At 51.1% G+C, this 22,280-nt stretch overlaps 9 protein-coding genes across 9 annotated transcripts; 3 read left to right on the top strand and 6 right to left on the bottom strand.

The window, feature by feature from the left end:
- Positions 1-477: 477 nt before the first annotated feature.
- On the top strand, positions 478-2,499 carry lcb2 (putative serine palmitoyltransferase 2; the record flags this gene model as incomplete). Its single annotated transcript, XM_053095764.1, has 1 exon — positions 478-2,499. The coding sequence occupies one exon, from the start codon at positions 478-480 to the stop codon at positions 2,497-2,499; it is 2,022 nt and encodes a 673-aa protein (XP_052959950.1).
- A 1,376-nt stretch (positions 2,500-3,875) lies between these two features.
- Positions 3,876-5,162, bottom strand: KD926_010291 (PQ loop repeat protein; the record flags this gene model as incomplete). The annotated part of the gene is made up of 1 exon (XM_053095763.1): positions 3,876-5,162. One exon carries the CDS (start codon positions 5,160-5,162, stop codon positions 3,876-3,878), a length of 1,287 nt encoding a protein of 428 aa, XP_052959949.1.
- A 1,167-nt stretch (positions 5,163-6,329) lies between these two features.
- Positions 6,330-7,279, bottom strand: KD926_010290 (uncharacterized protein; the record flags this gene model as incomplete). The annotated part of the gene is made up of 2 exons (XM_053095762.1): positions 6,330-6,899; positions 6,959-7,279. The coding sequence occupies 2 exons, from the start codon at positions 7,277-7,279 to the stop codon at positions 6,330-6,332; spliced, it is 891 nt and encodes a 296-aa protein (XP_052959948.1).
- Positions 7,280-8,053: 774 nt separating this feature from the next.
- On the top strand, positions 8,054-9,010 carry KD926_010289 (NAD(P)-binding protein; the record flags this gene model as incomplete). Its single annotated transcript, XM_053095761.1, has 1 exon — positions 8,054-9,010. The coding sequence occupies one exon, from the start codon at positions 8,054-8,056 to the stop codon at positions 9,008-9,010; it is 957 nt and encodes a 318-aa protein (XP_052959947.1).
- Positions 9,011-9,443: 433 nt separating this feature from the next.
- KD926_010288 (uncharacterized protein) lies at positions 9,444-10,508 on the bottom strand (the record flags this gene model as incomplete). Its single annotated transcript, XM_053095760.1, has 3 exons — positions 9,444-9,652; positions 9,717-10,009; positions 10,144-10,508. 3 exons carry the CDS (start codon positions 10,506-10,508, stop codon positions 9,444-9,446), a joined length of 867 nt encoding a protein of 288 aa, XP_052959946.1.
- Positions 10,509-11,317: 809 nt separating this feature from the next.
- Positions 11,318-13,954, bottom strand: KD926_010287 (SH3 domain protein; the record flags this gene model as incomplete). Its single annotated transcript, XM_053095759.1, has 7 exons — positions 11,318-12,421; positions 12,483-12,637; positions 12,701-13,067; positions 13,119-13,192; positions 13,246-13,398; positions 13,527-13,868; positions 13,927-13,954. 7 exons carry the CDS (start codon positions 13,952-13,954, stop codon positions 11,318-11,320), a joined length of 2,223 nt encoding a protein of 740 aa, XP_052959945.1.
- A 1,179-nt stretch (positions 13,955-15,133) lies between these two features.
- Positions 15,134-17,071, top strand: KD926_010286 (serine/threonine-protein kinase; the record flags this gene model as incomplete). Its single annotated transcript, XM_053095758.1, has 1 exon — positions 15,134-17,071. The coding sequence occupies one exon, from the start codon at positions 15,134-15,136 to the stop codon at positions 17,069-17,071; it is 1,938 nt and encodes a 645-aa protein (XP_052959944.1).
- A 980-nt stretch (positions 17,072-18,051) lies between these two features.
- Positions 18,052-19,267, bottom strand: KD926_010285 (mitochondrial 54S ribosomal protein uL15m; the record flags this gene model as incomplete). The annotated part of the gene is made up of 2 exons (XM_053095757.1): positions 18,052-18,766; positions 18,933-19,267. 2 exons carry the CDS (start codon positions 19,265-19,267, stop codon positions 18,052-18,054), a joined length of 1,050 nt encoding a protein of 349 aa, XP_052959943.1.
- Positions 19,268-20,006: 739 nt separating this feature from the next.
- On the bottom strand, positions 20,007-22,014 carry KD926_010284 (putative mucin; the record flags this gene model as incomplete). The annotated part of the gene is made up of 3 exons (XM_053095755.1): positions 20,007-21,160; positions 21,222-21,495; positions 21,553-22,014. 3 exons carry the CDS (start codon positions 22,012-22,014, stop codon positions 20,007-20,009), a joined length of 1,890 nt encoding a protein of 629 aa, XP_052959942.1.
- Positions 22,015-22,280: the final 266 nt, after the last annotated feature.

The raw sequence follows: 22,280 nt of genomic DNA, 5'->3' as shown, positions 1-22,280 counted from the left end.
AATCCAATCCGGATTTCTCGGAGTCCCTCCTGTGTCTCCCTCTCGCTCTCGCTCCCTCGTCTGTTCGTCTCCCCCATTATTGCCTTCCCCTTCGCTACTTCCTTCCCTCCTTTTCTTTCCCCCCCCACCCTCGCCTTGTTTTGATTGTTATTCTGCATTTTATTTTTATCTTCACGCGGTGTTTATCGATCGGCTTCCTTGATCCTGATCCACATGTTCATCGGAATTGATTGACTGACCCGTTGCCTGCGCCTCGTTCAGATTGACGTTGATCTGGCACCATTGAGAAGAGGCCCGAAACAATAACAAAAATCGCTGTTTTTTTTTGTGTTGGAAAACATAAAAAGCCTTGCTTCGTGCCCTCTCGAGTAGTTCCTGCTATTCCTGTCCTTCCGAAAACCCAGGAGTCTCGCTCTGTCTATCACGTCGGTGTCGCGCGACCTTCATCCTTTTCCCCCGTTCGGCCGGTTTCTTGCGATGCCTCGTCGATCTGCCAATTCTTCCACCAACGACTCCTCCACCTCGCCGTCCTTTTCCTCCGCCTCCGGAAAGGGCGGTATCGCCATCAAAGCGTCTTCCAAACCGAACCGCTTGACCCAATTCTTTTCGACCTCGCCTAAGTCGAAAGTTGAATTGTCGCCTGCCCAAGCGGCTCTGCAAACAACCGGTGGAACTGCTGCTGCGCCTCCGATCAGCTCGGCGTCTCTTTCGTTGCCAACCATTTCTCTCTCTACTGCGACGGCAGATAATCCCAACATGGACGAACCGCCCACCACTCTCTTTCAGCCTCCCTCGCCGGAGGAGGCTCGCCGCCTGGCGAAGCAGCACGCTCAATTCGGACCGATCGGTCATCCAAGTCACCGTTACTCGAGTCAACATCCCGGCGGGGACTTCCCCGAACCCATCATGGACGAACCTCCGTATTACTACCTCCTTACCACCTACATCAGTTATTTAATCCTAATTGCCTTCGGACACGTTCGCGACTTCTTCGGAAAACGCTTCCGCGAAGAAAACTACCGTCACTTGAAGCCCCGGAATGGATACGCTGCGCTGAACAGTGATTTCGACAACTTCTACGTTCGCCGACTGAAGCTGCGTATCAATGATTGCTTTGAGCGCCCGGTCACCGGTGTTCCCGGAAGATATATCACCTTGATTGATCGCACCACCGATGACCATAACAGGAATTTCCACTTCACCGGAACGACCACTGACACGCTTAACCTCAGCTCGTACAATTATCTGGGATTTGCTCAGTCGGAAGGCCCGTGTGCCGATGATGCCGAAGAGGCCGTTAGGAAATATGGCATCGTTGCACCCAGTACCCGTGCCGAAGCCGGAACGCAGGATCTCCACAACGAGCTCGAGGATTTAATCGCTAGATTTGTCGGTAAAGAGGCTTCTATGGTGTTCTCCATGGGTTTCGGTACCAACGCCAATGTCTTCCCTGCCTTGGTGAGCAAGGGCTGTCTCATCATTTCCGATGAGCTGAACCACGCATCTATCCGCTTTGGAGCGCGTCTTTCCGGAGCATCCATCGGCATGTTTAAGCACAATGACATGAAAGACCTGGAGAACAGGCTCCGGGAGGCCATCAGCCAAGGACAGCCGCGTACTCACCGTCCCTGGAAGAATATCTTGGTCGTCGTTGAGGGTCTATACTCCATGGAAGGGTCCATGTGCAATCTACCTGGTTTGATTGCCTTGAAGCGACGTTACAAATTCAACCTGTTTGTCGATGAGGCGCACTCTATCGGAGCCATTGGACCGAATGGACGTGGCGTCTGTGACTATTTTGGCATTGACACCAGTGAAGTTGATATTCTCATGGGTACCCTCACCAAATCCTTTGGCGCCAACGGAGGCTACATTGCAGCCGATAAGGCGATGATTGATACTCTCCGTTCAACCAACTCCGGAGTTGTGTATGGCGAATCCCCCTCCCCTGCGGTCCTGGCCCAGATCTCGTCCGCACTTCGCCTCATCAGTGGGGAGATCGTGCCAGGTCAGGGTGAGGAGCGGTTACAGCGCTTGGCTTTCAACTCTCGGTATCTTCGTCTTGGATTGAAGCGTCTCGGATTCATTGTTTACGGGCACGACGATTCTCCCATTATTCCGGTCCTGCTTTTCAATCCTGCCAAGATGCCCGCTTTCTCCCACGAGATGTTGAAGCGGAAGATTTCTGTTGTCGTGGTGGGCTATCCTGCTACGCCTTTGGTCTCGTCTCGAGCCCGTTTCTGCGTTTCGGCAGCACACACTAAAGAGGATCTCGATCGCATTCTTACGGCGTGTGACGAAATCGGAAATGTTCTGCAGCTGAAATTCTCAACGGGCGTCGCTGGTGGCGCTCTGCCCTCCAGCGAGGGCTCGGCACCGCCGCCAGAGATGGAGAAAGAATGGCATCGCCAACAGATTGCGACTGTGCACCCTCCCCGATGGCAAGTCGAGGATGTCATCAAGCGCGGTGTGCAGGATGTCAAGGTTCCACTGTTTTAGGGCCTAGTCCATCTGGTGCTTGCTTGTACCTGTGTTTGGAAGGAGATTCGCTTTTCACATCACTTCCCAAAGGACTCGGTTGATGCTGGTCATGCCGCGTCGCATATTCTTCCATATCTTCGCCATTTTATGTACCTTTTTGACGATCAGTTTCTGATTGTTCTGTGGTTTCCCTTCCTACCTGTTTTACTTCATTTTACTGATGCCGTGAGAGGGTTACCCAGAGTTCAAGCAATCATGGACCATTGAACATGCAATACATGCCTTTCGAGCGATTTTTAACTTGGCTGGCTTTTTTTTTCTCATCCCGAAGCTCACCGATCTCTCTTGGCGTTCTACCACTAGATTTCAGTCGTGCTCCGTCTTTATCCTTTCCCTTCTTCATATTCAGCCCCTGCCCTTCACTGTTACTTTATAGACACATACTGCTGGCTATTCTACCCCACCAAGTGCTGGAGGGCTGCGATTAGAGCCAGTCTCTTATTGTTTAAACCAAAAGTCTCGGGGCTGCTTTTTTTCTTCTTTTCTTTCTGTTTCTTTTTGATATTGTATCCTAATGAATGAGTCTGATGAAAGTGTGGAAATGGAACGGGACCTGACATCTGACGGCACATAAGGTTGTCAGAGTTGCATTCAAGCGTTTATAATTAATTTAGATGATTTGTTAATATTGACCTTTGATTTTTCTTTCCCTGCCCAGTCAGTGTCCTTATCCGTTGATCAGGTTAGGCTTATCGCTTATCAGATTATGAACAAGATTTTTAATTTGTCTGCCAGACGGTTGAATACAGCAATGGAGATATGAATGAGATTATCCGTACACATTTCTCTCCAGTGTATTAGGAAACCATCTTTATCGTATGTATAAGATAAGTATAAATAAAAGATCCTGATTCTACCGACACGAGACCCCCCAGAAGAAACCGTCTTCCCGAAAACCGAAACCGCACGGGCTATGTAGGCATGCAACAAGGCGAAAGAAAGAGAAAAAAAAAAAAAAAAAAAGCACACGAAGATGAGAAATTTCCAAAGGTTGAAGACAGAAAGTCACAGTCAGTGTGACACCGAAGCGAACGCCGAACTATGTATGTATGTATCGAGACACGAAAACCTTGATGCAAATTGCCAATTGTCTTGGTGGACTTGAGAATGCTTGATCTCGATCTCTAGATGAGACGTCTCCTCTTCCAAGCAAGTGGTGATAACCAAAACCGATTAGACCAGTAAATGAACAAGAGAACAGTATATGTATAGTAAACCGAAAACGTCAGAGGCAAACAAGACCTCCGTGGGTGAGAGTCATTACGTCATGAGATAGTCATTTCTCTGCTAAGGGCAGAGGCAAAAAAACAAAAAAAAGAATAATGTAAAGCAGGTTAAACAGTGCCGTATCTTTCACGATCTTCGTCTAGAAGAGCTCGTCTTTCGTGAGTAGTGCTGTTACTATGATGGATCTCGCGTTCGGGGGAGACGGAGGGAATCCAGCCCCTCATCCATCCACGGACGCGTGTCCAGTGACTGCGGCCGCGCTTGGGATCCTCAACTTCGATGATGGATTCTCCATCATTGGAGCCGTATATGAGGAATTGTACTCCCATGAATCCGTCAAGACCAAGGACCCCGAACGCTCCAAGGAAGAAGGGGATGGCACGGCCTACCCACTCGAGGCGATCGTTGCCGTCGGCGTCCGCCCATCCGCCACCGCCATAGGCAGGAAAGTCATACCAGGCGTTCGGGTTGGTTAGGAGAGAAGCGGAGTAGAAGAAGTTGCCGCCAAATGCAGCCATGAAGAGGAGAGGAGACAGGCCGGATGTGCTCTTCCGGCAGTAGTTCTTGTATAGTTGGGGCGGCCGGGAACCGAGATAAAGGACCGTCGACATCCACGAAATGATGCGGCCGATGAATTCAAGGTCAATCCGATTGGATGTCGAGCCGGTTTCCGGTTCCGTCGGAGCTGCATTTGCTAGCACGGCACACAGCATAGATGCCAGTAAGACTGTGCGAGTGGAGCTCGTTGGGAGGCTGCGGCCACTACCAGTGCGAGTAACCGATCGACGGGAAGAGCTCATTTTCTCGTTGGAATAGGAAGGCGACTGGCCGCCCGTCAGCCCAGATGCCTTCAGATCCTTCGCATCTTTAATGTCTGTCGGGCGGGCTGCTGCTGAGAGACGTGCACCAGCGCTCGAGTAGTCCTCGGAGAAGGAGACCCCGTCTAAGACACTGCCAGATCCGTCATCATGATGTGAATATGACAGCTCGCCATAATCATCCCCCCGCCGTTTATAGTGTGTATACCAAAAGTACTGGAACACCAGAGTCACGTCGACCAGCACGTAGTATCCAGCAACGATGACTTGCCAGCCCGCTTGGCGGGTAAGCAAGGCGCCCACGAGGTTGCTGGCGTCACCGAGGCACCATTCAACGAGGAAGAACAAAGACAGGCCTGACGTTGATTGCAATTGGAAGTTCTTGTAGATCTGAGGCAGCTGGGCAAATAGCCACGAGACAATACTCAATGTCCCTAGGATCGACGATATGAGCGCCAAGGGCGTCGGAATGCAGATATGCAGGTGCGAAGAAAGGGCGGCCAGCAATGGCGATGACGGTTCACAATGTTGCGGAAGAGCGGTCTGAACGATCTGGTCTAACAAAGGAGGAGGCATCTTTCTCGGGATATTGTCTGAATGGTCGTCTTCAATAGGAGGCAAGCGGAGGGTATAGTTAATTATCAAGTTATAGAAAGCAGAACGAACACGTCGAAGAGCGGCTGACTGGTGATACTTAGACGGAAGTCCACTCTATACAACGGCGAAGGCAACTCTCTAGAGAATGGCAAAGAAGGAAGACGATGAGAAGAAAGTCTAAAGAAAGTCAGAACAAGGAAGAAGATACAAAGACTATAAGAAAGGGAACAAGTTAGTAAGAAGAGAGCGAGACGGAGGGAGGGAGGGAGGAAGGAGTCACACCCCATGGGTTCGGGTCACGAGTGCCATCCTCAGGATCGCCCGATAAGTCATCTGGGGCTGATAAGCAGTTCCTCCCTATCCGCGCCGCCTGATTGGCTTCGGTGGGTTCCCGCTCCGATTGCCGGCGGATCGTCGCTATCGATCACGTGCCTTAGGGTCCTACCTAAAAGACTTGAGTCTCAAGCCTCAACGTACCTGCATCACTCCTTGGATGCTTCATGTTCTGTTCCTCAATTCTTAACGGTGAATACAGTTACACTCCCATCATCCTAGAATGTGTCCAGTGTTGAGAATTTCTTGGTCCATGTTGCGGAACCAGTCTGATGAATGTCTTACTACCTATCACATACCACTTTCCTGCTTAGTATTGGTAGCCAATCATCTAAGGGGTTTTGCCAGGCATTCCCCTTTTTCGCTCCCTACATGAGGCGGTGATACCAGAGTGGTATCTCCGAGGAACGCGTCGTTACGCAAATAATAGGGATTGTGGCTTCGTGGCATGGTTGCTATTGGACCTTCGCCTAACTTGGGCGAGCCAAACAGGTTCAGAGAGTAGGCCGTGTTTGCCAGAAAAAAAATTCTGAAATCCAACAACATGATATGATGACTATTAATACATCGTGATGTCATAGTATGTTCGTGTTTGCGACTACAACCACCCGATAACAGTACAACCAGGATGTATCCCACCGGCCCAGTCCATGCTCGATAGAAAACCAGTTTGCCTTGACAGTCGTGAGGCACTTAACGCCATGGTTGGCTGATTTTCTACCATGATCAAATCTCATAAGCAGCAGTCCGGTGGATTTGAGCTACCTGGTCCCTGCCCAAATTCTGGCATATTTTCTGCAATTCGGCATGATTCTATGTACTAGGCCAATAGTGCAACAAGTTCTGCCGAGTTGGAGATCCATTCGTCTTCCTTGGCGTCTTCCAACGTGAAATGGCCCACATATTTGGGCGCAGACATCCATTCTTGTTCGCGGCGTTCCATAACCGGTTATTCGTGGGCATTGGGAACTGTAGATCGATCGCAGCGAGGCCTCTGCCTGATGCTTCGGGCACAGTGTCGCCTTCTGCAAGGCCAGCTCCTGGTTCCCACCTGCTCAACATCTTGTGGACTTTGTAAAGGGTCAGGTTGAATCGTTTTACCTCTTCGATACCAACCCAGGCAATTTCAGTCACCGACACTGGAAGATGCTGGGCAACGATGTTTGGATAGTAGAACATGCCTAGTTGCTTGCAACTCCCTACAAGGGAATCTAGGAGTTGGCTATCAGCAGGGGGAAGTGCAAGCTTCAAGTCAAACCCCACGGAGGAACCGCCCTGACGCATTATAGCGAACATAACGTGCAATAGGATCGCCTGGTACGTCGCGATTGGCCAGGAACATGTGCTGCCGGCGTCTTCTGCAATAGAAGCATCCCATACTTCCTACAGACTTGGCTGTTAGTGGAGGCGGACTTCAGTTGGCATGAGTAATACCCACTTACTCTTTGTTGATGATTGGCCAAGTCCAACGTCCTGTGGAGATCGAGTGTGGCGCGCTGCGCGCTCTGCTCTCCGCTCGCCCACAGGCCGATGTCCATCATTGACTGCGTGAGTAAAGGCGTTTCACGAGATACATTGAATGATACGCGATGAACGAATGGCCAGTAGGGGTAGAATCGTTCAAAATAGAGATCGACGAAGTGTCGATCTCTCCTCTCAGGCCGGGCAAATGCGGCGTGCGACGGCTCCAGTACTCTGTCAGCCAAGTGACGGCGCGATTCTTGGTGATTCGTACACCTTGGGCTGTCGAAGGAACAGAGCATTTTACGGCGAATGCATTCGCGACATGGCGGCCCACCTTCACGACGAGACTTCAGGCTTCGGCATTGTGAACAGGAACGTTTTATCTGAGAAGGCAGTTCGTCGACCGCATGAGCCCGCCGCATGTGTCGGCGAAGGGTATCACTTAATGCAGGAAAGTCAACGTTAGAAATACTGTTTAGACGCAACTAGGAGTAGTCAACAATTACTTACACCCAAAGGTCCGATTGCAGACTGAACATTCGAAAGACTGGGGCTGATTGTGTTGCATTCGATGACATAGTAGATGTTCCTTGCGTCGATAACTTGCGTTGCAGCCCGGAAAGGAACAATCGAATGTCTCAGGCGATATCATACGGCGACTTCTGGTATCCATACCTCGCATCAACATGAACTACTTACTGCCCAGTGGTGTGGGTGGCGGAGTGGCAGCGGTGGGAGACTACGGCGGGAGGGTCCGGTGGGAGGGTCCGATGGTGAGTAAAATGGAAGTATGAATGGGATTAGATTACTATCGATCACGGCTTATGAATTTTGATTAGTTCACAAGTATGGAGTAGGATTGCGACATCTGGGATATCCGACGGCTTTACCAATGGTCTTCGCAGAAGATCTAGATGCCCGAAGATCTCTATCGAAGCGGAATACTCCATGAATCGGCCATGAATATCACGTGAATATTGAAGATAAAAGGGCCTTCTACGACCTCTAGATAGTTGATCATCTTACCATACAATTTCTTGCTAGAACAGCATTCTTGCCTCTCCAATTCAGTCATGGCTCCCACCATCCTCATCGCCGGCGCAACCGGCAACACCGGCCGAAGCGTGGTGGAAACACTGCCAAAACTGCTAGAATCCAGCAGTACTTTATCTGACCACCGGGTCATTGCTCTTACCCGTTCTCTAGATGGTCCAGTAGCGCGCGAATTCACCAAATTGCCCGGAGTGGAGGTGATCGAGCAAAACTGGGTTGAAATCACCGCCGACTGGCTGCGCGAGCACAACGTCACCAGAGCATTCATCGCACCACACCACAAACCGAACCAGTTCGCAGAAGAATCCACATTCCACCATGCCGCCCTCAAAGCTGGCGTCAAGTACGTTATACGCATCTCGACCACCGCCGCGAACGTCCGTCCGGACTGTAATGCCTACTATCCCCGTTCCCACTGGGCCATCGAGGCTCTTCTAGACTCACCGGAATTCAGCGCCTTGCAGTGGACCTCCCTTCAGCCGAACGTCTTTTCCCAACTCTGGCTCTATTCCGCGGCCGAGATGATCAAAAACTTCCGCAAGACCAGAAAGCAGAGCACCTTGAGGTTGTTGGCCACCGAAGATGCGCCCATTGGCATCATTGATCCCGCGGAAGTCGGTATCTTTGCGGCTCATCTCCTAGCTCAGGATGATACTGTTGCACACAACAAGGCCCGATATGTGCTGAATGGACCGAAAGATCTCACCGGGGCTCAAATTGTGGACTTGGTTGAGCAGCACATCGGAACACGGGTCGAGGATGTTAGCTTCAAGGACATATCGCTAATCCAGTCGCACGTGGACCTCCGGCTCGCGGGAACCAATGAGTCTAGGAACGTTGTGTCCTCTATCAAAAATGCTTTGGAGACGTGCTGGGAGGGAAAGTGCTCCGTTTCTACTACTAGTGAGGAAGTACTGGCGCTCGCTGCGCCCAAGCGTACTCCTGCTGAGGCGTTGGAGGATATGTTGAAGGAGTAAAGAACCCGTGTATTTTCAGCCGTGACTGAAGGGCGAATATACTGTCCAACTACTATTTTGGAATTTACATTAGATAGGAACAGAATCAGATACATGATTTACCAACCAATCTTCATCTGGAAGGCTCAAAATAAACCTTTGAATATTTCAGATTTGGTGTTTGATTTGTTATTCCCTTGGACTGCTACTTTACTCGGCTTTGCCTGAGTGTCCCACGGCTGAGTTGGAACAGACGCTATCTCAAGTAAGCGTAGGGAAAGAAAGCAGCAATCTGGATATGTAGTATTAAACAAAGTGCAAATGGATGTCATCATGTAAACGAAGCATATTAACAGTGAGCCCGAAAGTCACAAAAAACTCCCGAAACCAACAACAAGATCAAAAAATCAGAGGCCATCTAAATCGTAGAATCATAAATGTGAAAATAAGTCAGTCATAAAGTCGTCATCATAACCCTTCCACCATCATTCAAATTAGTGTCCACCCTTGTAACTGTCAACCCAACCCGATCCCAACATCCCTTACCACGCATCACTCCCCCCATGACTATGACTACTATGTCTCGACCGACTCCGATGTCGCTGATGTCCATGGTGTCCATCATGATGATGGTGATGGTGGTGATGATGATGTCCATGGCTACTATGGCTGTGGCTATGACTGCCATGCGAATGAGAATGACGATGTCTTCTCCTCCTGCGCCGACCATCAGAATGCTGCGATGAGCGCGCATCGTCATCATCACCCTCTCCACCACCACTTTCACTCATCTTATCGCCAAGATAATTGCCTAACAAGGCCCCGCCCACGGCGCCTAAGAACCCATGGCTCTTCTTATGGCCGAGGTAGTAGCCCGTCGCGCCACCGAGTAATGCGCCGCTGAGGTTACGTTCGCTTTCGTCGGCCCCGTCGGGGGCGGCGCTTCGGTCTGCGTCTTCGGGCTTGTTGTTGCCGTTGTGCTCTTGGTTGGTTAAGTTGGGATCGGAAGGGTGCTGGTCGCTTTTTGTGTTTTGGAGTTAGTTGGATAAGTACCTAGTGAATGAATTGGGCAAGGGGAGTCGAATCCAGCACTAAATGGTAGTGACAATAAAAGACAGAAAAAGAAGGAAAAGAAAGACAAGATGAAAACGTACTAATAATCCGCATTACTTCCCGTTCGATGAAGACTACCCGGCGGCGGCGGATACTCTGCTGACACGGGGCTCAGATACTCCGTTGGCTGGGGCATCGGGGGAGGCGGGAGGACAGGCGGAGGATAGGATCTGGGGACGGCGCTGTTCTGCGACAGATCGTACTGCGAGCCGTACTGGTGATGGTTATTGTAGTCGTAGGGTGGGCCCTCCTGCTGCGCGTAGGGCTGCTGGTGGGGATCGTAGTCGTACGGCGGGTTCTGGTAGACGCTGTCCGGGGGCGCATAGTATGCGGCGTTCCCGCCACCGGGAGCTGCTGGGGCTGGAGCTCCCGGGTATGGAGGCTGTTGGAGATATGGGTCGGACATGGTGAGGGTGAAAGAGGGGGTGAGGATGTGTGGATGGGAGGTGAAGAGAAGGGTGTGGGTTATATAGTCGGGATCGTCTTGTCTAATGACTCGGTGCATGACTTGCCAGGGGGGAAGCAGCTGACCAGCCCGCACGACAACCCCTCGATTACATCAGACTGGAATTGGCACGGATTTATTGAATCATGGATTCCTGTGTATTTCTTTCTGGTTAAAATACTATGTGAGAAACAGATCACATTCACACGAATTTAACATGTCTCCATGAAACGAAGAAAGAAAACAATCCAAATGAAGAGTGAGAAAGAGAAGAAAAAATAATGAACACGACTGCAAGTATATGTGACAAGGGGGGTATACAGGAGGTGTATATCTGACCGGGAGATATGAACTGACATAAGAGAACAGAGACTGTTCGCAATGCCTTCGAGCGAACCGTTGCGCGAGACCTGAAACCTCAAGGCTGTCAGGAGCCGACCAAGACAGTTTCGACTTGCATAAAGAATGTGCAAGGCTTGAGAACTGCGGTTGCAACTCGGGCACAATAAAAGAAAAGAAAAAGTAAAGAAAAAAAAAATGCAGGCAAGAAAAGCGAACGAAACAAATGGTGTATGTATGAAAATCATAAGCACAGAGGAAAAGAGGCAAAAGGGTTCACCCTTTGGTCCATCCAATGTCATGCGTCCAGCACATCGTTAGCTCCTGGCCAATATAAAGATTCCGAGTCAATTCCAACCGCTATTGTACGATGTCGAAGGGGAAGAGCCTGCTATATACCGAAGGAATTAGACCCCCAAGAGGCGCCGTTTTCACTTGCTAACCGGGATTTGTCCTCTCCGACCCACCCATTCAGACAGCAGCGAATCCAACTGGGCACTCATTTCCTTCAGTCTCTTGCTCTCGTCTTTGAAAAGACTACCGGTTATGGGGTGGTCGGGGCCGGCAGGGGGAACATTCGTGTTATCATGGACAATGTAGAACAGATCGCGGATATCGTTGTCGTCATCCAAGTATGAGCGCAAACTGGCGTCACTCCAGGTTGGGGTGCCGACAGACATCGTTTCAAAAGCTGGGGACGAAGGTGCATCGATCGATTTACTACTGCGGAGGTTGGAGGTGGGTGATAAAGGCGGGGATACTGGGGAGAAAGAATGTCCACCAGGAGAAGAAAGATCCGTCGTCAACCCGGGGGCGTGAGGCGAAGCTTGGGCATCCAATGGAGAGACAGCCACGGGAGATTCCATTCGCTGGTCTCGATAACCCATACTCTGAGTGGGTGGGAATCTCTGCGGCGGAGAGGCCACGGAACGTGTCACCTCTTGTCGCCCTCCATAGGGCTCAATTGGTGATTCCACGACATCGTTCGTACTAGTTTGAGTAGGACTAGGCCTCTTGATAAGACTGGACGAGCCGATAGGTGAAGAAAGGCTGCGAACGTCTGGTCGAAAAGGCTTCGAGACGGGAGATTGTGGGGAGTCGTCTTCGGGCGCGACTTGTCGAATTGTTTGATCTGCTTTAGGTTTTTCCATGAGCGATCCTCCTTTTACGCTTTCAACGGGCTCTTGCGCCACCGAATCTTGTGGTGAATTCTGCTTTGTGGGCGAAGTAACCGCTGGTGGTTGTTTCTGGAGCTTACTCGACTGTCTTTGGACGACCAAAGATTTGGGAGCCCGGGATTCTGGCGAGGATACAGACTCCGAGGATGTCTTCGGCTGGGGCGATGTTCGAGACAGCTCACTAGAGGTCTTTTCGGCCTCTTCACCGTCATCTTCGCCTGTCCTGGTCTTTTTGTCTTTTCGTTTGAATAGACCGCTAAGCATTCCGCCCTTCTTGTCTTTGCGTTTCTTGTCGTCTTTGCCTTGTTTGTCGTATGCGCTGAGCGCTTTGTCGATGGCTTCCATACTGCCACGGCTCTTTGAAGACAAGCATTAGTACACGAGGTCCCCAGTTCACTGAGACACAGGCTGTTCTTACCTCCTTGGCTTCGGTCGGCGATCCAGCATTGTTGTTGACCTCGTCGCGAAGGAGATTGGGGGTAAGCGATATTTTCTTTGTCTCGACGGAGTCGTCTTTGAAGAATGAGTCGGTATTCCGTACGGTTCCGTTCCTTGATCGACTGACATTGTCATCTAAAAGCGGTTAGATATTTCGCAAAGCGCAGCAAAAGATAAAAAATAAAAAAAGACCCTTACTTTCAACATCAAGTAACTCCTGACTAGAGCGTTGCTTCTCCGGGCTGACTCGTTCAGAATCTTGTGTCTCATGGTCATCTTCGGCGTCGTCCGATTCCTTGTCCCGTTGCGACTTGGTCCTAAGAGGCTCAACCACAATGTCTTCGGTGTGACCGTCTTGTAATTCGTCCGCGTCCTCACGCGCCATATCCTCATCATTGAATGATTCACCATCGTCCAATTCGTCGTCGGTGGAGAATTCAATATCTGATGCTTCAATATAGGTCGGGCTCGTGAAGGTAACAGTCTTAGCATTTCTGCGGCGCATGGCTTTTTTAAGCGGATTTTTCGACTTCTCCGAGTTATCCCCTAGCATCGTCGCGGAAAGCTGTTCAAATTAGACCTGTGGATTTGATAAAAGAGGAAGAAAGAGACATACATCGACGTTTCGATGCTTATTTAGTCTGGCGAGTCGTTCGGTTGGGGTTTCGATATGCTCGGCAGGTAGATATCCTTTTGGTTGTCAGTGACTTCAATTTGCTTTTGATCAAAAGAGTCCCTCTTACCAATGCTGCCATCTTTAACGATTCGGACCAGCCACCAGTAGCTGTTACTGTCATCCAGTAGAACCATTGTGTCCCCCTTTGCCGCGTTGGCTTGACCATCCACCGTTGCGACGAAATTATGGAGCGCATAAACGAACTCGAAGTTGATATCCTCTGCGATAGATTAGCCTTGGCTGTTCAGGAGCTCGCGATAAATCACCGCAAATCATCTCATGTCGCTAGGCAAGCACGGAGTCGAGAACCCAGAGCCTAAAGAGCAGGGCCAAATAAATGTAACGCACCATCGTCGATTGACGGGGAGCTTGAAATCTTGTCCATCATATCATCATCCATTAGATCATCGCTCTCCCCATCCGCTAAATCATCTTCCATATCACCCCGATGTCCGTCTAGATCGTCGTCGTCATCGTCGTCGTCGTCGTCGTATATGTCGATGCCGTCGGCGTGGTCGTCAACCGGTCTTGCATCGGCGCCAGGACCGTGCTTCATCTCTGATTGCGCATCATGGTCGGCATGACGAAGGGTTTTCTCCTGGTGGGGAGCTAGGCCGGCCTGGGTGGTGTCGGGGTGTTTGGAATGGTCTTTCGCCGAGGGAGCGTTTTGGTCTTGGAGGTCAAGGGTATCTATCGGAGGCACATTAGCGTCAGGAAACTCATCTCAATCCTCCAAGCGTATACATACCGGCTCGTACAATCCCGGGCCGAGTCATGTTGAAGGTCACGAATTATCGGCTCCGGTCGGACTGTTCAAAACGGCGTGGAATTCCGCGACAGATGATCAGATCGTACAGGGGGCAAATAGGCGACGTCAGAGAAAATAAAACGAGCGGAATGTCGCGAGCTCTCAAGCGCGATTGGTACGGAGACACCAGACAAAGGAAGGGAAGGCCACGAGCGGCGACGGCGGGGGGGGCGACCGTGTTAGGGGAGAAAAAAGATAGGTGGGTTGGCCAGGGCAAGGCCACCAGGCGAAGGAGAAATACTGCCAGAGCAATTTCACAGAACAAGAAGGGAAAGAAAAACAAAGAGTCCAAAGCGGAAAGGAGAAGGGTAGAGCTCGACGACCATAACACAGCGAGAACGAGTTCCCCAGACTTCTGAGACATCCAAAAAAAGGAGGTCTCCAGAGAGACTCCAAAACAAGCGCCCCTTGCGCGCGTCTGTGCAGGCCATTCCTAAAACGTCTCGTGCCTGAGCCGGCGGGTAACTGTCCCTGGTGCCACTAACCCCACCCAGGACTAGCGTCACTTGTCTAAGCAATTAGGGCTCAGGGTAGAGGGTTGAGGGCCCGCTGATCAGGTGATAATGTGGGTCGGCTCCGTCATTCGCCGCCGCGCTATACCGGAAGGGACAAGGGGCATCATGGTGACTCCATTCTGCATGTGCCTAATTGCCCATTAGTCAGTCGTGACGCCGATCTGCTCTTCCCCGCCCGCTGCCCTTCCGATCCTTTCCCTTTCACTGCCTCCGGATTCTCCCGATATGCCCTTCTCTGCTCATTTCCTGACTTCCTCTGGCAATTTTTCTTTTCTTTCCTCTACCCACATCGCTCTGATCCACCGTGAACCAAACTCTTTTTGCTTCCACCCAACGGTCACCCTAAATAATTTTGTTCTCTTGACCTTTATCTTCATCTTTGACCTCTGTCCGCTTCTTACGGCCGTCAAACGGCCCTCTCTCATCACTCCTACCACCACTCACCTCCACCCTCTAACAACCACCATTGCCGCCATCACCCATCCACCTCATCATACCACCCCCCCCTTCAACCCCCGCTTCATCCATCTTCATCCATGTTTATGCGTCAGCTTGGCGACCTCACATTGAGATCGTAAACTTCTCCTTGCCACCTTTCACTGAGAGGTACTCTGTGTGCTCTTTGTGAGGGCATGGCTCGTCCAGAGAGGAACAGCGCGTTGGCAGGCTTGAAGATTGAGACGTCGTTTGAGAATCGACATCGATGGTTAAACGAAAATGGAGGCAGGAGAGCGTCGGGCGATAGAGATGGCATCGAGGGCGACCGTACAAGCATCTTTCACGATTACCACGCACCCCGTTGCGGTACTGATGAAGACAACAGTGAAATGAAGGGTTTGCATTCAGCGACACCCCCCATCTCGGTACCCCGACAAGATGTGGACCGTCTGGAGGAGGAAGATGATGTTGACTTTCCACATAAACCCGACTCAATCCCCGCGTCACCTCTTGACAGTTTCATCCAAAATCGCCGCCCCTCGGTCAGTTTTGACCCTACCGTTACTCTTGATTCTGGCCGGCCGCGGGCGCTAGAGGAGCCCCTGGCAAGGTCAGATTCAAGGACTCGTGCTCAACGATTTCAGGCCAAGGGCTCGAGCCTGAAAAACGCACTATCTCCCGACGATCATGAAATCCACGGTCCCAGGCCCATGGGAATCAATGCTTCTCTTCGACGGTACCAGACTCAGCGGGGCTTTGGTGCTCGAGACAGTCTACCCACCAGCCCTGAGGACGACCTACGTATGACCTCAGAGATTGATCATCCGACCTCCTTAACGTCCGTTTCGACTGCGTCACCCGTAACCGAAGAATTGCGTACTCCTCCCGAAGGCTCGCGAGGGGCATTGCCATCGCCCATATGCATGACATCGCCCATGCAGGCGTTTACGTCCCCGGATGATCGCAACTCCTGGTCAGGCAGTGCCATAACCCCCTTTGGAAGCAAGGTCAGGGGACCCCGTGCTCGCCATAGCTCTCGCCGTTCTACTGCCTCCAGCGGCAAATCCCCGGCCAGCATGTTTCTTTCCATGTGGGGAAATGCCGAAGAGCCCGCACCTCAACCAGATGACGAGGGTCAGATGGTCGGAACCGACTACGTCCTCGGAAAGCAGATTGGCTTTGGAGGATTTAGCACCGTGAAGGAGGCTTTCAAAGTCGATGAGAGTGGCGGAACTAAGCATTTGGCTGTGAAAGTTGTGCGAAAACAGATCTCTGGCAAATCCGAGAAGGAAAACGACGAAGTACAAGCAGAGTTCGACCACGAAGTTCGAGTATGGCGATATCTTAGCCACCCAAACGTCCTCACTCTGGACGCCGTCTATGAAACCGACTATGCTACCTTTTGCTTTACCAAGCTGGCTATTGGCGGCACACTTTTTGATCTCGTTCGTCAGAACCGCCAAGGTCTGAACTTGAACCTCGCAAAGAAGTATACCTATCAGCTTGCATGTGCCCTTCGGTATTTGCATGAGGACGCTCGTGTGGTTCATCGAGATATCAAGCTCGAGAATTGCCTATTGGACCCTATCGAGCTGCCAGATGGCACAAAGGCATCTAACCTCGTTCTTTGTGATTTTGGAATGTCAGAGTGGATGACAACGGACAACGGGGGCGAATCTCCCGATCCTTACGACAACGTGGCAGACCGACCACCTCCCAAATCAATAGGTCCTGCTGGCTCCAGCACCAGCGTTGCTGGTAGCTTGGAATATGCTTCTCCCGAGTTGCTTCTCTCCACTGATGGTGTCATGGATCCCTCAGTAGATATCTGGGCATTCGGCGTGATCGTTTACGCTACCATCGTCGGCTCCCGGCCTTTCCAAGATCCTTTCATGCCTCGAGTTCAAACACGCATCATCAACGGCACTTGGGATAAAGAGAGTGTGTTGGATGTCGAAAAGGACCCTCAAAGTCTTCAAGATAGAGAAGCCGCCCTTGAATTGATCACCGGCTGCTTAGAAATGGATGTCGAAAAGCGTTGGACCGTTCGAGATATCCTGTGTTCACGCTGGATGCGAGACTTTGCGGATCCTATGTACGATGCCGCGGCCGAATCGGCCTGGAAGTTATAAGTGGCTTCACACTAAAATGCTTCTCTTTTCTTTTCTTTTTCTTTCTGGTTCGTCGTTATGTTGAGTGACGGCATAACTACCTTTTTTCGGATGAATTTTTGAGACCCAAAATCTGGTCCAACGGTGATCACGACTGGCGCTATTACTATCACGATATGGATCAGCGCTCGGTGTTCGGGATTATTGGTCATCTATGATACCCTTTCTTTTGTCTTTGTTTTTCCTTTCTCTATCACTGGTCTTCCATTACTTATTATGACTATGGGGATGGGATTTGATAAAGATTTGGGCGTTTCATTTTCTATTTCGGGATTTTCAATGGTTTGTTTTGCAAGGATAACGAGCGAATTCGCGTGAGACGACCTAGTTTATACGACTATTACTACAGCGTGGCGTTTAGTTTGGGTTTTTTTGGGGTGTTTTGTTACTGTTCTTTTCTCATAACCACATGTATCTATATACTTCTAAGCCCTCAGGGGCTATATGAGCGAATACGCTCATACTATACCAAACCGTCAATCTATTTATCTATCTATCTATCTATCAATGCTCCCCAAACCTATTTGAGCCCGACTCTAGGTATCTAGCTACGAAGACGACTCATGCTATATTTCTCACCTCTACGTACTTCCTTGCGAGTCTTACAGTTTCCATCAGCAACTCTCGGGTTCCATTCATTTTCTAGTATACGAAGCTACTGATTCCCTCTGGGTTTCTAGAAAGAACGTACGTAGCAAAAATTAGAAGTCTTACCGTAGCACCAACGATATATACCATTCAAGAGGACAGAAGATAGAAAGAAGGATAATCTGATATCGCGAAAATCACTCATTCATGTACTAGAAACCTAAACAAAACAATATTTATACATGTAGTTCTTTCCCACAGCAAGATCAACGTCCTCATCAGACCATGAAGAAGGACGAGTAGTCGTTGGAAGGCAGACGAGAATGCAAAAAGACACACTCTCACGTTCCCTCTTACCAAACCCGATTCGGAGGCAAGACCTTCTCCTTCTTGACACCCGCCGAAGACTTCCGCTCTGCCGGCGACCGGAAGAACAAACTGGGTCCCTCCATCGGCTTGAGCAGATGGCTTAGATATCCCCGGTGCGCAGGGTCACGGTAATACTCGATATCGCGACGCTTGGTGGGGTCGGGCAGTCGGTAGCGGAAGCCCATCTCCTTCATGATCTTCGACTCGGTGAGCTTGTCCTTGGCCTCGAGGCCCTCGGCCAGGTTGAGGCCTTCGGCGCCGGACTCGGCGGTCCACGCCATCGAGACGAACGGGTGCATCTCGCGGCGCATGATGCGGGCGATGGCGGTCCGCGTGTAGAACCGGGCCGTCACGGAGCCGCCGGCGGCTTCGACGGCGGAGATGGCGGACGCCGAGGCGCGCGAGACGACGAGGTGGATGGGTTGTTTGAGGACGGGGGTGGAGGTGGAGGGCGAGGATTCAGTCGGGTTCGGGGTATTGGTAGCAGTGGTGGTGGTGCTGGTGGCGGAGGTGGTCTCGGTCTCAGTCTCGGGGGTGATGGTGCCGCTGCTCAGCACTTTCACGCCTTCCTTGGGCTGGTGGATACAGCGCGATTGAGCCAGTTCGCGGATCGTGATGGGCCGCGCGGGATCAATTCGGCCTTGGTCGATCCATTGCTGGATACGCTCGAGGTTGACGGTTGCGAGGTCGAGGGAGTGGCTGTTGTCATAAAAAAATCACTATCAGCAAAAGGTGGTTTTTCCAGAAATTGGCTTGTCTTTTGCTTGTCTTTTTGTGGTCTCTTCGCTCCATTCAGACCACCAAATCCAATCCAATCCAATTGACCCATTTTAAACAAGAAAACCCCGCGGATAAAAAAACATACACATTATTAAACCCCCGTTCACCATGCACCACGATCTCGGGCGTCTGACCACCCGCAAACCCCGTGGGCACTTTACCATGCTGCTTCTGACCCTTGTGACCGCGTCCGGAGGTCTTACCCTTACCGGAGGCGGGACCGCGACCTCTTCTAATCCTCTTGTTATAGGCGCTCGGGTTATCGGAGAGCGAGGCCAGGATGTGAGCGTTGCGGCTTTGTTGCTGCTGGAATTGAGGGAGGAGGAACGACAGCGGAGAGGCCGCCGCGGCGGTGGGCTTCGAAAGGACCGCTGCCCCCTGCCATTGCAGCAAAGACAGGATCTGAGGCCTGGGAGGCATGTTGGTGGGCGAGTCCTGCGTGGAAGGGTTCGGGGAGACGACGGACGGCGCTGGACTGGCTCGAGTTACGGGGACAGGATCTTTTCGGGTTGTTTGGCGCTGGATGCTCGGGCGGAGGAACGTCGGGCCGGTTGAGCAGTTTTTATGCCTGAGGCGTGCCACAGGAATGTCTCACCGCTCTATGATCCGGCAGAATGTTTGCGCTGTTTGCGGTGGTTGCAAATTGAACAAACCTGTGACTTGTGTGCTTAGACAAGTCATCTACCTCATCATGACAATTTGAAGTGCTACTCTTACACAATAATTATTGTTTATCAGAAACGTCATCTAGCGCAGACCATCAGGTCATGCAAATCTCATTGTTTATGCCAGTGCCATCCATGCTCCTGAAAGCGGCATTTAACACCTAAACATGCCAATGCAAGTATAAGATGGACAGAAGTATATATGAAAACAGAAAACAACGCCTTAGCTATGCTCCACAAAGAGCGAGTCTCAGGAAATTCCCACCCAATGTCCGGAAAGATAACAGTAGTCCTTCGGGTGAACACGTCTATGATAACAAACGCCATATGAATGCCATGTCGTAGAATGGTTGAATAATAAAAAAGAAAGGGGAAGAAATGTACATAATACAATGGTGGTAAAACAGTAGGTTGAAGAAAATATCAATGGGCATCGAGCTCGTGTGGACGGTCATAAGACAAGATCGTAAGAATTGGAAATGTTGTCAACTTTCTTAAGTCGAGTAGTTGGGGTTCGAGTGGAAGGTAGGAGGGAAGAACGGTCCCTGAGGCCAAGCGTCCTGGTGAAGATATGGCAATAGGCCCGTCTTGCGCTCCGCCGCTGTTTTGCCGAGGGGTTGGTAGTGCATGTGCTCAAATGGAATATTGCGCTGCTGCTGAAGAGAGGTCGACGGTGGCGGGATCAGGAGAGTGTTGACATTTCGAACAGGCCGGTACGGAGAGTTACGGTTTGCCAAGAAGAAGGATGGGGACAAGTTGGTCTGGGGCGTGTGAACCGAATAGGCGGACACTGCTGGCGAGACGCCGGCGGAAGAGACGCCAAACGGACTGTTGTGTTGTCTTGCAGGGTCGGGGAGAGCCAGTGACGAGTTGTACATGCCACTAGTGACAGGAGGGACTCCGGTTGAAGGGGCCACCTGCGGAACCCAGTTGGTGGTTGTGTTGTAGATCGGTGGCATCGCTCGTCCGGTGGTCGAAGGGACCTGAGGCATGGAGGTGGGCACGCTTGGGTTGAAGGAATGAGAGAAAGGGGGGAAGTTAGGACGAGGAAGGCGAGAAACGGCTCCAGTCGACGAGCCTGCGGTGGGAGCGGAAGTTGGCGTCATCACCGGGGGCAACGTCGACATTCCAGTCAAGGCGGACGACGGCAGAAGTGCCGATGAAGACGCAGGGTTGGCGTTTGGCATTGCCATCTTCTTTGATGGAGTCTCTTCGACGGGGTCCTCGCGGGTTCGTTTCCGTGAAATCGGCGGAGGGATATGGCTGCTGAGCTGGGGTCCATTGGTGTACGTCGGGGTGTTGGTTGGCATATTCCAGTTCGGAGCACGCAGAGAGTCCAGGGCAGGCGGGGATGGCAATTTCGAGCAAGGTGAAGGCTGTTTCTGAGGCGACGGGCCCAAGTTGGGGGAGATGTGAAGAACTGGAGGTGTAGGTCCCAGTTCGTTCTTCTCGGGGACCAAAGGTGCGTTGTGGAAAAAGTCGGCGAATAGACCAAGCTTAGCGTGCCACTGACTCCATTCCTTCTCGGAGACAAAAAGGTTGTATCGGACGTTGCTAAGGAATTCAACTTCCATGATGTGAATTTCTTGCACGGAAATTCCAGATACTTCAGCCCAGGTCTTGTTCGTGTAAGTGTTGTCGTCCAGAACTGTCAACCGGTCAGCTCATCGTTCCTGGGTACCATTTGGAGAGATACTTCGAAAACTAACATTTGTTGCCCAGCATAAGCGCAATGGTCATCAGCCGGTATTCACTGCCCTTCTTTCCTCGCACGCCAGAGTTGAACTTCTTCAGGCGATAGATGAAAAGCAAAGCCAGCAAGATGACATTTTGGCTCACTTGCGTCGTGGAGAGGATGTTCGTCACCCATTTCTGGAAACCAGCGGAAGGGGTTGCTTCGGGAACGAGAGAATAGACCGGGTTCAAGCGCTCTTCAATGGCCCTCAACTTAGCCGTGCTTTCAAACCAGAAAAGACAAGTCATCTGTTTGATATGTTAAGAATCCCTGCCCGCATAATATCGTAGAGGGAATCCTCTTACCTGAGCCGCAAATTCGGTCAGACTTCCTTTGCTGTTGCTGATGGAGGGTGGAACCTTCAGATAGGAAGCCACCGAGCTCGATCCCTTTTTCTGGTTGTTAGGCTCGGAAGCCGGGGCATCGTGGATCGAAGGCTGGCTCTTGGGCTGAGCTGCCGAGGCTGAAGATATCATAGAATTCGAAGAGTTCATACGGGGGTATGCGGGTTGTTTTGCGTATGGGGGAAGTGTGATTCCATAGTTGGTCGAGGGGATGTTGTTGTAAGAAGCTACCCCGTTCATGTCGCTGGGAGGCGTTGGCAGACCGTCCCTCAGAGGCGCGGTCCAGTTCCGATCAGGGACCTCCTGTCGATACGGCTTTCGTGCACAGGTCGAACCTTCTGTCCGCGAGTAGAGAGGGATGGTGGGGGTGATCGGGTGAGGGGCAGAAGGAAATGGTTGCGAGGTGAGGACCGGGAGAGACATATGGCAGGATGTCAAAGAATTCCGGTAGATATCCTTCCAAAAGAGAGATCTAATTGTAGGATCGATAAAGTTGTCACTGTATTCCCATTGGGTTCGATCACTGTGAAGGCGCAACTTGTGTACAAATCGATTATCACCACTCAAGTTCTGTGTAGTAGAAGTCGCAATTCAATACACCAGCCAGTATCTGCAACAAGAAACCGCCAAGTGAAAGAAGAAAGGCCTGTCCAGAGTAAAGTTGGGAGCACAGGATAGGTCGATGTTCG

The sequence above is a fragment of the Aspergillus affinis genome (genome assembly GCF_023601865.1).
Source record: "Aspergillus affinis strain CMG 70 chromosome Unknown NODE_7_length_541545_cov_85_609384, whole genome shotgun sequence".
Taxonomy (NCBI): Eukaryota; Fungi; Ascomycota; class Eurotiomycetes; order Eurotiales; family Aspergillaceae; genus Aspergillus; species Aspergillus affinis.
Note: the sequence above shows the minus strand (reverse complement) of the source record. Positions and strands in the feature narration are given on the sequence as shown.